This window comes from Euleptes europaea, chromosome 9 (genome assembly GCF_029931775.1).
Source record: "Euleptes europaea isolate rEulEur1 chromosome 9, rEulEur1.hap1, whole genome shotgun sequence".
Classification (NCBI taxonomy): Eukaryota; Metazoa; Chordata; class Lepidosauria; order Squamata; family Sphaerodactylidae; genus Euleptes; species Euleptes europaea.
In genome coordinates, this window is record NC_079320.1 from 31,626,547 (window position 1) to 31,640,887 (window position 14,341).

A 14,341-nucleotide genomic window follows, 5' to 3' on the forward strand; every position below is an offset into this window, starting at 1 on the left:
ATAAAATATTAATTTGCGCAGGTTAACTGAAAGCATGGTGAAGTTACTTTGTAAGAATATCCAGAAAAATGACAGCATTTTCAAAAGTGTTTCTCACTTCAAAAAGCTGGACAGTGACTGGTATATGCACGTATCATTCTAGTTCTAAGTTATAATTTTTAATTTATATGTAACTGGTCTTTTATATTAATTTTATTTCTACATTAAAGAGGTTCTTAATAAAGGGCATGATCCAGCCAAAGTCCAAATTATCCCAATATGATATTTTAAGATATGTTCAATTCTCCCAGTGAAAGCCATGGGACTTAAAAATGCTTCACTGTAGTCAGGATGTCCAAACATATTGTGAAAGGGAAGTAGGACAAAGTACTTATACCAAGACAAACTGGAAGTCCAATTGGAAACTACAACTTACTCATAGGTAAGCATATTTTGATTGGAGCTCCAAAAAATTGCAATTTAAGTATTTGGAGACAAGCTAATTTTTAATTTAATACATCTCAAAATTTTATTACATTATGTAAATATTGTCTAATTGAATGATCAAATTTTGAACCAAGGGGCAATCTCTTAACAGCCCAAATATAAAATATTTACTTCGATGGAAGCACCATTGAGTTCAGTGACATTCACATTCAGGTACAAAACAGGATTCTGCACTATAATCCCATATTGAGGCCAATGGTTTTACAAGGCCATAACACTGTTAATTGGTAGTCTTATAATATTTACTTATTAGTCAAAGTAAGTTCCACTGAATTTCAATAGTTCTGACTTTCTAGTAAGATCACTTAAGTTTGCAGCCTGAAAGAGCAATCCTAAACAAGTCTATTTATACTTCACTCCAATTTTATTCAATGTGACTTGGAAAAGTGTTTTTGGAATTGCAGTCGGGATTGGTTAAGACTATTCAAAATGTTTTGACAATAATTGATCCTCTGATCTTCATAACAATAAATGGGGGAAAAAGCTACCTGGTTCAAATCGAAGTTTGAACCAGACTAATTTCTGTGAAAAAAACACTTAGAAAAAAGCTCATCTGCCTTCCTGCCATTTGTATACTGCGTCTGTGACTTGTTCTTCAGATTGTAATTCACTAGGTGTAATCCAAAACATAGTTGCAATAAATTAAATCCAGTTTAAATCAGTAGGATGTAAATGTGTTTAATTAAGCACTGAATTATGTCCAAAATATTGGGCCAAGCCATTGTTATGTATTAATAGAAAACAGGAGAAAGAAAACCCATAACAGACCCAAACAATTTTAAGCCTTACTAGGAATCTGACAGTACAATTCTAAATAGAGTTGCACCTTGCCCTCAAAGATTTATAACATTGACTTCTCAACTCTGTTGAGAAGTTATAACTCAGTTACAGTGCCTTACTGAGCAGAGTTACGCCCTTTGAAATCCATGGGCTTAGAAGGGTGTAAGTCTTTTAGGTTAAACAGTTACTCTCCTAATACTTATATAGGCAGTTGCTCCTATTAATTAAAAATTTCAAAAGTAAAAGATAAAAGACCACCCTGTGTTCAATGGCTTATCTATAGCGTCTAAAGGGTTTCTGAGATATTAGTAACTTTTGTGATATTTGGATATGAAATGTTTACTGATTAAAGATACTCAAAATGTATTCAGAGTTCTACAAATACATAGACAATTTTGACAACATCAGGATGAAAGGAACATATAATCTAATATTTTAATTTTATGTACAGGAATATAACGTCTGACAATTTTGTACATGAAATACGTACATTTAAAATTAAGCAGATAGGAATTTACATTAGCAATAAAACTGACTTGTGCTCAGTCCAGTTAATACTTACTTTAGATCTGTGTTTTAACAGGGATTTTTTAAAATAGTTTACACTCATGGAGACATAGACATTTCAAACAAGAATAATTTACATAATCCTATAGTCTACAAAGAGAGATAGAGGTTGTGTGGGAATGTTGTTTGTTTGTGCGGAATAACAAGGTGATTGAATGACATCTCAGCTTTCTGAGTAATAAAATAATTTAGAAGCGCTTCATGCAATATGGAAGCAAAAAGGGCAGTTCCTTCAAGATTTCCCACTAGTTTGGATATCTACTGAGATTCAAACATGGACCACCAGACACATGATAATGCAACTGTCAGATACCAGCAAAGATTGCCAGGCTCAGCCCCTCCACACTATCGCTTCTGTAAACATAAATATAGGTGTTATCTTCTCTACGTAGTACCAACACAGTTCACAACTCCTCAGCTTTACAAGTAGTCAATCTGTATGCTTAGTGTTGGGTGATGTTCCATTGAACATCACTAACAGAATTTCCTTGTTTTCACCAATTTGCTCTGATACTTGACAGAGTGTCCTCCATGTCCTATGACATAAACGTCTAGCAGGTAGGATTTGCCAGGCTGCAGACCTTTAATTGTCTCTGTGGTCACGGCCTTCTGCAGGTTCTGGCTGTGAAAATATTTACAAAGGACTTTTTCAGATTTCTTCCTCATGTCTGGCCCCAGACACTGATTCTGCTCTCTTTTCTTTTGCTCCTCATTATAATTGTCATCCACTTCTTTCCTATAAATGCAAAATTTGTTCCTTTCTTGTGTGCCTAACCAGGCGACTGTCACTGAAGAACAAGTGCGAAGTTTATCAAAGGCTTTAATTCTTGTGTCTTCAGGAAGAGAGGGAAATGACTGCTTATTAGGCCTTGTAGTAGCCAGAATCTTCAACATGGAGGCTCCCTTCTTATTTCCTTTCAGTCGAATGAGGTATTTAGCTTTTGGCTTACCCCTAAGCTGGAACTGACGGACACCTTCAACATTTTGAGACAAGAGAAGCTTTCCATCTCTTCTGACTTGGATCTGTATGGCATCAAGGCATGAATGAACAAAGAATGTAACTTTTTGGTGTGATGAGACCGGAGCAAAACGTAAAAACTTAGCACCTTTTCGCTTGATGAACACATCTGTAACTTTCCCATCTTTGAGATCAATTGTCTTCTGCTTGGCCTCCTCTTTGGTTCTTGCAAAAGTGCCAACATAGGCAGTACTCATATTTGTGTTAACATTTAGCGCAAATATATCAAAGTAATACTGTGTATCTGGTTTCAGTTCAGACACAGTGAAGATGTTCTTGTTTCCTATGCATATCTTTTCCAAGTCAACTTTGGGCTTAGAATAGATATGCCGCCCAAACTTTGATGAAGATTTTAAAAAGCTACGGTCTTTGCCAGAATTACTGTTAGAAGAAAATCCAAAATGGGCAAAGTCAAAGGGGCTGAAGTCCAGACCAGGCTTGGGAGCCATCATGAAGACATCATCAACATTCTGTTTAGCTTCAACAGCACAGAGACTTTTGAAATTGTGTTCTTTATTAATGACCACACAATATTGCACTGGCTGTTTCAGCAATGAAGCTGTGGGGCTTGGTTTCCATGCCAAAGTGACAGTTGTACGTCCAAGAGAAGTGACATCAACTCTTGGATCATAAGGTAATTCAGGATATGGTTGATCTGATTCTGGAGTTGTGGTGGCATAGACTTTGAAGTGTGTGTCTTTCTCTGTTGACAGGAGTTCTAGCTGGTACAAGCCAGAAGGTGAACTAGAGGACACAAAATACTCGACATCATTTCCTCTGTACGAGAACAGTTCTGTTCCTTCTTCATTGATAATCTGTTGTTTCTGCTGTTCAAGTGGCTCTGGTTCACCTAGAGGACAAAGACAGTTTTGAAAGGGGGTCTCAGAGAGAACATAAAAATAACCTAGATGTGAAATCAACTCTTCCTTGAATGGGAAAGGCAATCATAAATGACTGTCAGGCATATTTATAAATCATTCAACTTTTGAATAAACAACACTGTCATTATATTAATATATCACCCTTTTACAGACATAATAGAGTATATAAGTATATCCTATTACTATACTAAGATGATTTAGGGGCATATGAGACTATAATTTCCCTTATAACACATTTATGTGATGAATTCTAACTCAGTTGCTGAAATCTCTAATACTCCCATCAGTCTCTCCATATGAATTTCATGATGACTGGAAAAAAATAAAATTGTTCACGATTCTTAATATATGCTTAATCTGTACATGCTCATGCTATCAGCTAAACCTAATTCACACATGTAGTCATATGTATGGCTGTTTCTAATACAATCACACAGCTCCACAAGACAAAACTGGGAGAGGGAAGTTGAAGTGGCTTCACACAAACCACTTACCACCTGGCATGACAGCCATGCAGTGGTGAATCTACTATGAAACTAATGAAGTTTAAGCTTCAGGGCCCCTAACCCCGGAGGGGCCCTGAAACAACTTTTTTTTAATGAATGAATTTTTCAACAAAATCGATGGACTTTTTAAAAGTGTTTGTTATTAAAATAAGGCTATTTTAGTGATAGAATCATGAGCCAATGGGTTGAAGTACTCAATATTGACCTTAGAATATGCTCTAATACCCATTTCATATGGCCTCAAAACAGTTTGAGAAACCAACATCTCAAGCCATTGGGGAAGACCATGTTCTCTGCAACAAGCCAAACGTGGTTCTCTGCAACAAGCCAAATAGCTCCTTCCTGGGTTGTTTCTGTTCAGTGTAACAGCTTGGGGGAGAGAAGGTGGAGTCTCTTTCTTCACACATTCTACAGTCCAGTCAGAGTGGAAAAAGCGCACATGGGAAGAGAGGAGAGCATGCAAATCACATATACTGTGATTGTGGTGGAGTTTGCAGGTTGGGTCCAGGGTCCCCAGCCTATCGTAGCCTTTGAATGCCATCTTATGGAAATTGACCCTCAATAATCAGAAACATAGTAGAAAAGAGCAAGAGTCCAGTAACACCTTAAAGACTAACAAACATATTTTCTGGCAGGCTTACACATAGTTACTTTTCATGCAATTACTATAAAATGTAACTGCAGACTTTACTATATGAAAAACTAGTTCTGTTAACACCACTGATTTTGATCCCTTCAAAATGGTAATTTCACATGGAATACTCTGCATTCCCTACTAATTCATATCAGGGATAAACAGAATTTCCTCTGGCTTTTTGTTGTTTACCTGAGCTTTCCCCACTAGATTCTTCTGGAAGCTCCTGCAAACTCAGCTTCCATTCCAAAGGAGCATCACAAGGCGTTACTGTAACTGCCAAGGGTGTGTTATCTTCTTCCACTACAAAGAAAAATCTATGGAAAGATTAAAGCATGTATTATATTCTTCATGGTATACATTCAGTTCCATGAAGCCAAATATTTTTTAAAGAATACAATTCAAACTTCATCAAGAAATAAAATTGTAACTGATGTTCATTTAAAAGTTTGCTTACTGTGAAATGTAAGCTTTGTAGTTTTTATTTGAGGTTAAATGTGACATATCTGTTTATATAGCAGTGTTCTTAGTAGGCATCTTCTAGCTCTTCACATTTCCTTATTCCATGCAACCCAGTCATATGAAGAACTCCACATCACAGTAATAATTTATAATTATTATTAGGGCAAGGTAAGGAACATTTTTTATGAAAATGATTGTTTATTAAATGCACAAAAATGAACATTCTCATCTATACATTTGTAAAAGCAAGTGCTCCAAAAAATAAGAGCTTGTTTACCATTTTCATGCCTTATTTTAGTGATCCTAGTGGACTTCTCATCGCTAAAATAAGTGAATACGAACACCTTGGTGGTCTACTGAGTGAGAAGTACAAGAAACAAGAGGCACTATAAGTATGGAGAACATTGACTTCTGCAGTGGCTGCTTCCACTACTACTACTTTTCCTTCTTCCTATCCCCTCCCTTTGTGGGAATCCCTGAAGCTGATGTTTCATTTTTCCATGGCAGGGACCTATTCTGAAATCATGGATAATTCTGGGCTTCGTTGGCCATTGACCTATAGGATGTTTTTTTTTCCTTTAAAAACTTATTTATTAGGTCCAAACTGATATTCAGTCTGGCAAAAGCTTCCAAAGGAACCTTCCATCTACCAATGCACTTTGCCTTGTATAAATCATGATTTTCCTTGGTCAATATGACAATCGGGAGGAAAAATGCCATTTTCAACCACCTTCAATGGAAATGGATTTCAAAACTCAAACCCTGTTCAAAATCTAAATCCTTTGTTAGGTCGTCATTGAAATATTTGAACTCAAGCTTAGCATTTCCATTGGACTGTTCACTATTAGAATGGAATAAGACTGGAAGAACAAATGTAATGCTCTATGCCAATAAAGGTTTGAATTTGAATTTGAACAAATGTAATGAGGAACTTTATAGATGTCCATGTTCAGATTGTGATTATACTTTAAAAACACTTTATGCCTTTTGGGCCTTTTATTTTTGAAGCTTTTTTTTTTAAGCCGTCAAGCCATATCTGACTTATGGTGACCGCTGGTGGGGTTTTCTAAGCAAGAGACGTTCAAAGGTGGTTTGCCATTGCCTGCCTCCACGTCACGTCCCTGGTATTCCCTGGAGGTCTCCCATTCAAATACTTGCCAGGGTCAACCCTGCTTAGCTTCTGAGATCTGGCCAGACAATATTTCTTTGTAAGTAGAAAATTTATATCTATATTTTCCTACTTGCACCCATTTTACATAGCCCTGCTAATAATGTTGGGGGCAAATTTCCACCCTAGTGCGCTTTTTTTGGCAGACTCCACCGAGAAGTGCTCTACAACTTGGTCCTTTTATCCTCTACAGTGTTGTCATCTGCACTTTAGTAAACAATGCCCACAAAGTACAACCTCTTACAGTTTTTTTCTATAAACAAAACAAAAACAAAAGACTAGGGTACAAAACAAACCCAGAAGTCTATTGCTTTTGACTTTTGGGAAATTTTTAAATACCAGTTCACATCATGTTTTGGGGTACAAATATATCAGTGAGGTTTAAAAAAACAAACCAGAAAACACTGATCAAGGGAAATATCTTAAGTGCTAGGGTGAGATACAGTCCCCGCCCCTGACAGTCTGATCACAGAGAAATATATTCTGACGGTACAAAAATGCCCCAGATATGGACAACATTCAAAAGCATTAATTTTAAATGTTATACTTTAAATTTTATAATTTTGTCAGTTTTCTGATACCTTAGGTTCAAAACATAGTTTTTGTTGTTTCAAATTGAAATTAAAAATTACAGTTTCATAAAGAAACAGAACTGATACGATTTATTCACTATGCAAGGGGGGGTGAATCTACTCAAAAGAAACATTCTACCTCATCTGAAAATGTGTTTTCTGGCTCTGGTTGTTTGTGTGTTGTGAAATACGATGATTACTGCTACAACCACAACAAAATACATTGTGGAACATTTTTACCACAAAATATATAGAAATTTGGCATGGAATATATACCTCATCATATGAAATGTGAAAGTTTTTTGCAAGAATGATGAGATAATTATGCAGTTCCAACAACAGTTTCTTTCACTCACACTTTAAGCTAGCTCAAATACCTTTTGGGTGTTTCTCTGAAGAGATAGCTGCTAATTTCAGCTCCATCTGGGATTACTGATGAATCATGGAAAAAGGTTTTGTCCTGGATCTGCATCTGAAAAAGTTCTTCATCTCTAGTGGGCAACTTCTGGGTCCAAGAGCTAAACGGTAGCAGCAGCAGAAGGTAGGACATGGAACAATGCAGCAGGAACATCCTAGAGTAATTAAAAAATATGTATTATCAAGGATAGAACTGGTAATAAAGCAAAACTGTTGCTGCAAAAAAAAAAAACCTGTGTCATCAGACAATTATTTATAACATGTTTATGAGGAGCCTGTTAATGCAATAGAAACATAGGTTATAATAGTGGTCATGGACTCATAATATGGATTTCCCCTGTTTATAATATTAATCTACAATACATGTCAATCTGCCTTGTCCTTAAATGTTTACTTCAATTCCAATTACATACTGCTTTTTCATCTAGGCCAGGAGCTATTATTGGTGCATGCTCAGAAGCTGATAACTTTAACTCCTTACTTGAAATGACTACTGATGAAAGTTAAAGACTGGTGAAAGTTAAAGAAAGTGAAGACTTGAAATGACTACTGGTGAAAGTTAAATCAAAAAGTGCCAGAGCAGGACTACAGCTGAACATCAAGAAGACAAAAGTAATGACTACCGGGGAAGTACTCTAAAGTTGACAATGAGGAAATTGTTCAATACTTTCTATTCCATGGCTCCATCAACACCCAAAAGGGAGACTGCAACCAAGAAATCAGAAGAAGGTTGAGACTGGGAAGGGCAACCATGAAGGAGCTAAAAAAGGTTCTTAAGTGTAAGGATGTGTCACTGGCAACCAAGATCAAGTTAATTCATGCCACAGTATTCCCTATTTCTATTTATGGGTGTGGAAGTTGGACTATGAAGAAAGCTGTCAGGAAGAAAGTAGATTCCTTTGAAATGCAGGTGGTTGGCGGACAGTTTTACAGATAGCATGGACCACCAAAAAGACAACTAAGTGCGTGTTGGATCAAATCAAGCCTAAAATGTTCCTAGAAGCCAAAATGACTAAACTGAGGCTATTGTTCTTTGGTCACATTATGAAAAGACAGGAGTCACTGGAAAAGATAATAATGCTAGGAAAAGTGGAAGGCAGCAGGAAAAGAGGAAGACCCAACATGAAATGAATTGACTCTATAAAGGAAGCCACAGCCATCAGTTTTCAAGACCTAAGCAAGGCCGTAAACATTTTGGAGGACATTGATTCATAGGGTCGCCATGAGTCAAAAGCCCCTTGATGGCACTTCACACACATACACACACAATATTATATTCTAATAAATAAGCAGCAGTATCTTTCAGGTATCTTCTCTTGGAATGGTTTTTCAGCAGCACCGGGAGAGAAATCAATAAGCAAGTACCCAGGGCATCTTCTTTGAGATTTCTGGATATATGTAATGTGCTTACTACATGTTATAACTCAATTCAGGAAAATGGTTTGCCACTCTGTAACTGTTATTGAGTGATGAGATCTCAAAGAAAGCTCTCAAGAGTAGAAAGTGACAGATCTTGGAGGAAATCCCTAGTGTATTACCAGATGGTCCTGTTGATGCTGAAGTGATACCACTTTGAGACCTCCTAACAGATGATATATCTGAATCTGCAAGTGTGACCAGGAGGCTGAGGAGAGTTCAGAGCTGCTAGCTGATTCCCTTTATATGTCTATACAAATATCAATAGAATGAATATGTATTAAAGGAAATGTTATGATAGGCTATGATAAGAATGGCATTCAGTGTCTCAAGAGTTAGATGAATTTCATTTTGATTATTCCCCAGCACCACAAAAATTATCAACACCTATTACAGCATTTCCTTTTTAAAACATCCATCCCATTAATATAGTAACACAGTTGAAATTACAGGGGTAAGAAAATTTAGCCACAAGAATCACAAGTCAAAATATTGGGTAAGTTGATTTAATAAATCTCAGCAGAAATATCTTTAATGTATCCTATAGATTCAGATGGGTATAACTCTGTTTATTGGGGTAGTCTGTGGTCACTTATGCATGGGAACCTGAGGTTCGTTGCTGGCTAGACCCACACTTTCCAGTTGGGAATCTCTGCACTAAGCTCTCTCCAAGCTCAAATCAAGTCCTGCCCCTTTAAATCTGCTTTGTAATTGGCTTACTTCGCAGTGCTCACTGTGAGAGAAGATTCCCCGCCCCACCCAATTGCCGCATAAAAAAGCATTTTAAGAACAAAAAACAAAAAACGGAGCAATCTGAAAGAAGGGGAGGGAGAAATCCAAGCCTCGGTTTTAAAAAGACTTTCTTTTGCTCAGAAAGAGCCCCCAGGAAGCAGGAAGCATTTGAATCCCTGCCTCTTTACCCGCTGCTTTGTGATTGGCTGTGAGAGATGCCAATCTTCCTGTGGCCCTTGGTTTGCCTTCTGCACAGAGGTTTCCCTCACAGAGAGGGAAGAGTTGGGTTAACAGAGGAATGGGAAGACCCGGACATTGCGAGGGGTGGCAGCAAGGTCATTTCGAATGAACAGAAAACAAGTGCAGAACTCCAAGGAACAACTGAGTCAGACAGGGGGCGAATGTGAGTTCAAGTACCCATGCATAAATGACCACTCTTTCTGACTCAGTAGCTAGTCATTCTCTCTCAGCCTCAAAAGGTTATGGGGGGAAAGATACAAGCCCATGCATTAATCCCAACCCTGACATTTATGGAAGAAGAACACATACCCCATTTAAATGCGAGAATTAATCTTTCGAAGATACCCTCAGTGGAATTCTATTTGCCCCACTTTAAAGGTTTACATATTCCATGTTTAACCCACATACATAAGGTTGTCAGCTCTGGGTTTGGAAATACTTGGAGATTTGGGGGGTGGAGGCTGGGGAGGGCAGGGTTTGGGGAGGGGAGGGATCTCAGTGGGATCTAATGCCACACAGTCCACCTTCCAAAGCAGCAATTTTCTTCAGGGGAATTGATCTCTGTTGTCTGGAGTTCAGCCATAATCCCAGGAGATCTCCACCCCCACCCCCCACTGGAGGTTGGCAATCCTACATACAGAAGAATGGGGTGCTCCTGAATAACATCTGTTTTCTCTTCTACAGGTTGGCTTGTTTATTTCAGTAGATATTTCTATTTTGCAGGAGACCTAAATATTTTAATTAAATGTCTCTAGTGACTTTAAAGATTTCCCTGCTGTTTATCCCTCTCTTTAATAGGGTTGCCAGTCCCACTTCGCCACCGGCAGGCGGTTTTGGGGGTGGGGCCTGAGGAGGTAGGGGTTTGGGGAAGGGAGGGACTTCAATGCCATAGAGTCCAATTGCCAGAGCGGCCATTTTCTCCAGGTGAACTGATCTCTGTCGGCTGGAGATCAGTTGTAATAGCAGGAGATCTCCAGCTAGTACCTGGCAGTTGGCAACCCTAGTCTTTAAGCAAGAGCCAATACAAATAGCCTAAAGTAAAAAAGCAAGTACAGCTTTGATTTCATTTTTAAGATTGTAAAAAAAGATCTTTCTTTCCTTTCTTCTCCCCTGTCACTATTCATGCTTTTTCAGTCATTATCTGTCTAATAGTATATACTTAAGTGTCAATTAGAATGTCTGGTCACACACTCTGTGTTTCTGCTATATAGGTTTGGATAATTAAAACTGCAAGGAAAGTTGATTAGGAAACCAAGCTTATTCTTTTAATCCTGGTTAGATCAAATACAGACAAGGCATTTCCTGTTAATGTCTGAAAGAAAGAAATCTATTTGCCATCTTTAAGAATCCCTCTGTACGGCCTGTCTAATTTAAAGGAAAGGATTAAAATAATATTACAATCAAGTACAAGAATATTACTAAAATATTACATTGAAAATCTAGATAAGATACACACACAAGCACATGGCAAACTATGCCTAGTTGTTTAATAATGCATTTGGTTGACACTATATATATTATTGAGCCAGCTACATACACAACAAAAACAAGCAGCAAGCAACCATCCATAAAATTTGGCTGCTGCTTAATTTCACCCAGTTCCTTTCCTCACTGATGTTGTCCACATGGGTCCTACAATCCCTGGCAGACTTTAATCAAAGGACTCATTCTTTTCCTAGTGGAAAAGGTGGTTGGAGCCAACCCACTGCAACATCCTGTGATTCTACTTACATTATTTTCATAATATATTACAGGGGTCCCCAACCTTTTGAGCCTGTGGGCACCTTTGGAATTCTGACACAAGGGTTTGTAAAGGAAAGTGTGAATGGACATTTAACCAAAAAAACCCTGCTCAGCAGCCACCAGTATATTAAAGACCAACAAACGTCTACACTGTATTTTCACAAAGCATTTAACTACTATGTCTGAACAGAATTTATGGGCAATTCTGTGGGGAAAATACCTCCACAATAGTCCAGCATTATAAAAAGTTGTCTGCAGAACAACTACTTTTTCTCAAAACCATAGGTGTCATATTGCATAAACTAGTCTGATACCATTTCTCTTTCAGGATGTGTCAACAGTTTCAGAAGATAGTAGTAGCAACCTAGGCTTTTTTATTGCTTTTACAATCATAAACCACATCATCTTCCAAAACAACAGAAGAAGGAGTCAACAGTAGATGTGTCACTAAACTAAATCTAAGGAAACAATTCACATTATTTTCTGTTACTTTATAGGGTACTCAGACCTGTAAATGTTCTATAAACAACGCCACTGCCAGGGATCTAACTTCACTTGAAACAAATGCATCTGGAATAAATAAAACTAAATGTTTAATTACAGAGTCAAGAGTGCATGATTGCAATTTAGTGAGGATAATTTCAAAGAACTGCTTGCCACAGGCATTTGTGTGTTGCCTTTCTTCAACTGTGGGGGGAATGCTTTTGCATCCCTCAAAGTCCTATTTTTAAATGTGAATGCATCTAGTTTTGCATGAGCTACACAGTACTACATTTGATAATAAATCTGTTGGGTACAATTTAATTTTAGCTTTGACAAATCAAAGGGCATTGTGTGAATTAGGCAAATCATTGCTAAAATTGGACCTCTGGGACTAGGATAAAGCCCCAAAGCAATCTCTGTTTTGACAGTCTTGAACTCAGCTTTCAACATTGGCTTTATTGGCACATCTCAGAATGTTTTAAAACTGTCATTGATACACTAAACTATGGTTATTAAATTTTATTTTTATCTAAACACATTTAGAACACAGGGAAGAAAATAATCCTACTTCCTAAATCTGCAACCATTTGTGTAATGCAACTCACAAATGCAATTTGATCTTTGTTCAGGACACATCTGTGAGTTTTGATTCCTAGCCGAGAAGTGAAATGTTCTTTGTTCCTTGTATTCCATTGTTCTTGTGTGTGTGTGAAGTGCCATCAAGTCGCAGCCGACTTATGGCGACCCCTTTTCGGGGTTTTCATTGCAAGAGACTAACAGAGGTGGTTTGCCAGTGCCTTCCTCTGCATAGCAACCCTGGTATTCCTTGGTGGTCCCCCATCCAAATACTAACCAGGGTTGACCCTACTTAGCTTCTGAGATCTGACGAGATCAGGCTAGCCTGGGCCATCCAGGTCAGGGCTCCATTGTCCTTAATACCTTCTTATTGGTAGGCTGGCAAACCAGCCAGAAAGCTTCCACATCTGACAAGAGGAGTTTAGTCCACCACTTGGAAACCCCCCATCTAAATTCATGGCCCCTTGCTCCCCTTTCACAGGCAGTTTAGAAGTTCAGACTTGTTAATGTTAATGGCTTGTTTAAGAACAGCACTGGAAACATGTCATGATCTTAGGAATTTCCACATACATACACCAGGGCATCATTTCAAGTTTCAGTTGGAAGGGAAAAAGATTCTCATCAAGGTTCAAATGTCATGCATGGTATTAATTATCTTCATCTTGGTTGCCAGCAACACTTCCTTACACTTAATAATCTTCTGATTTCTTGGTTGCAGTCTCCATTTTGGTTAATGATAGAGCCAAGGAATAGAAAATCTTGAACAATTTAAGTTTCTCCATTGTCAACCTTAAAATTGAGTAATTTCCCAGTAGTCATTACTTTTGTCTTCTTGATGTTCAGATGTAATCCTGCTTTGGCACTTTTTGCTTTAACCTTAATCAGGAGTTGTTTCAAGTCTTCACTATTTTTTGCCAGTAATGTGTGTATCTCATGTTGTTAGCGTTCATTCCACCAATTTTCTCTCCACCTTCATCTAAATCTAATCCAGTTTTCCTTATGATATGTTCTGCATATAGATTGAAGCGATAGGGAGATAAAATACATCCTTGTCTGACACCTTTGCCGACTGGAAACCATTCTGTTTCGCCTCATTCTGTCCTAATAGTAGCCTCTTGTCCAGAGTATAGGTTGCACATCAAACAATCAGATATTGTAGCACACTCATTTCTTTTCATGATCCACACAGTCAAATGTTTTGCTGTAATCTATGAAACACAAGCTGATTTTCTTATGAAATCTCTTGTATACTCTAGTAACCTATGTAACTTTGCAGTGCCTCTTCCTTTTCCAAATCCAGCTTGAACATCTGGCTCTTGTCCAAACAATGTGTCTTTTACTAATCCAGTGTGGTGTTGAAACATACCCCCCAAAAGTCACAGAAATTAAAACAAAAACCTCAGAGATAACATTAAACATGCCACCAAGAGGGGAAAAAACAGCCTTATTATTTCTTATATAGGATAGTGACAGAACAGCGACAAAGATGCTAAGGGAGAAAACAAGAAAAATTAAGACCATTTAATTTTGTAATTTTTACCCCATACAGTTGCCATTTAAAATGCAATTGGGGGTAAAAATGACCTCAGTGCCATCAAAGTACGTACTGTGATAAACAACAAAATGTCAACAGGAGGGATTAAGGTTAAGGAACACATGG

The 14,341-nt window shown here is 37.8% G+C and overlaps 1 protein-coding gene across 1 annotated transcript; it reads right to left on the bottom strand.

Moving 5' to 3' along the window:
* Positions 1-1,682: 1,682 nt before the first annotated feature.
* Positions 1,683-7,645, bottom strand: NDNF (neuron derived neurotrophic factor). The gene is made up of 3 exons (XM_056855496.1): positions 7,452-7,645; positions 5,065-5,189; positions 1,683-3,701 (listed from the first exon to the last, which is right to left on the bottom strand). Exons 1-3 carry the CDS (start codon positions 7,643-7,645, stop codon positions 2,308-2,310), a joined length of 1,713 nt encoding a protein of 570 aa, XP_056711474.1. The 3' UTR covers positions 1,683-2,307.
* Between the last annotated feature and the right edge of the window lie 6,696 nt (positions 7,646-14,341).

What these genes read in the sequence shown, in the direction of transcription:
- NDNF (XM_056855496.1), bottom strand. Translation starts at nt 7,645, where the DNA reads ATGTTCCTGCTGCATTGTTCCATGTCCTACCTTCTGCTGCTGCTACCG. An exon ending in TTCAGAGAAACACCCAAAAG is followed by an intron (nt 5,190 to 7,451) that starts GTATTTGAGCTA and finishes ATCTTTCCATAG; the next exon opens with ATTTTTCTTTGTAGTGGAAG. An exon ending in ATCTAGTGGGGAAAGCTCAG is followed by an intron (nt 3,702 to 5,064) that starts GTAAACAACAAA and finishes TTTGTCCTCTAG; the next exon opens with GTGAACCAGAGCCACTTGAA.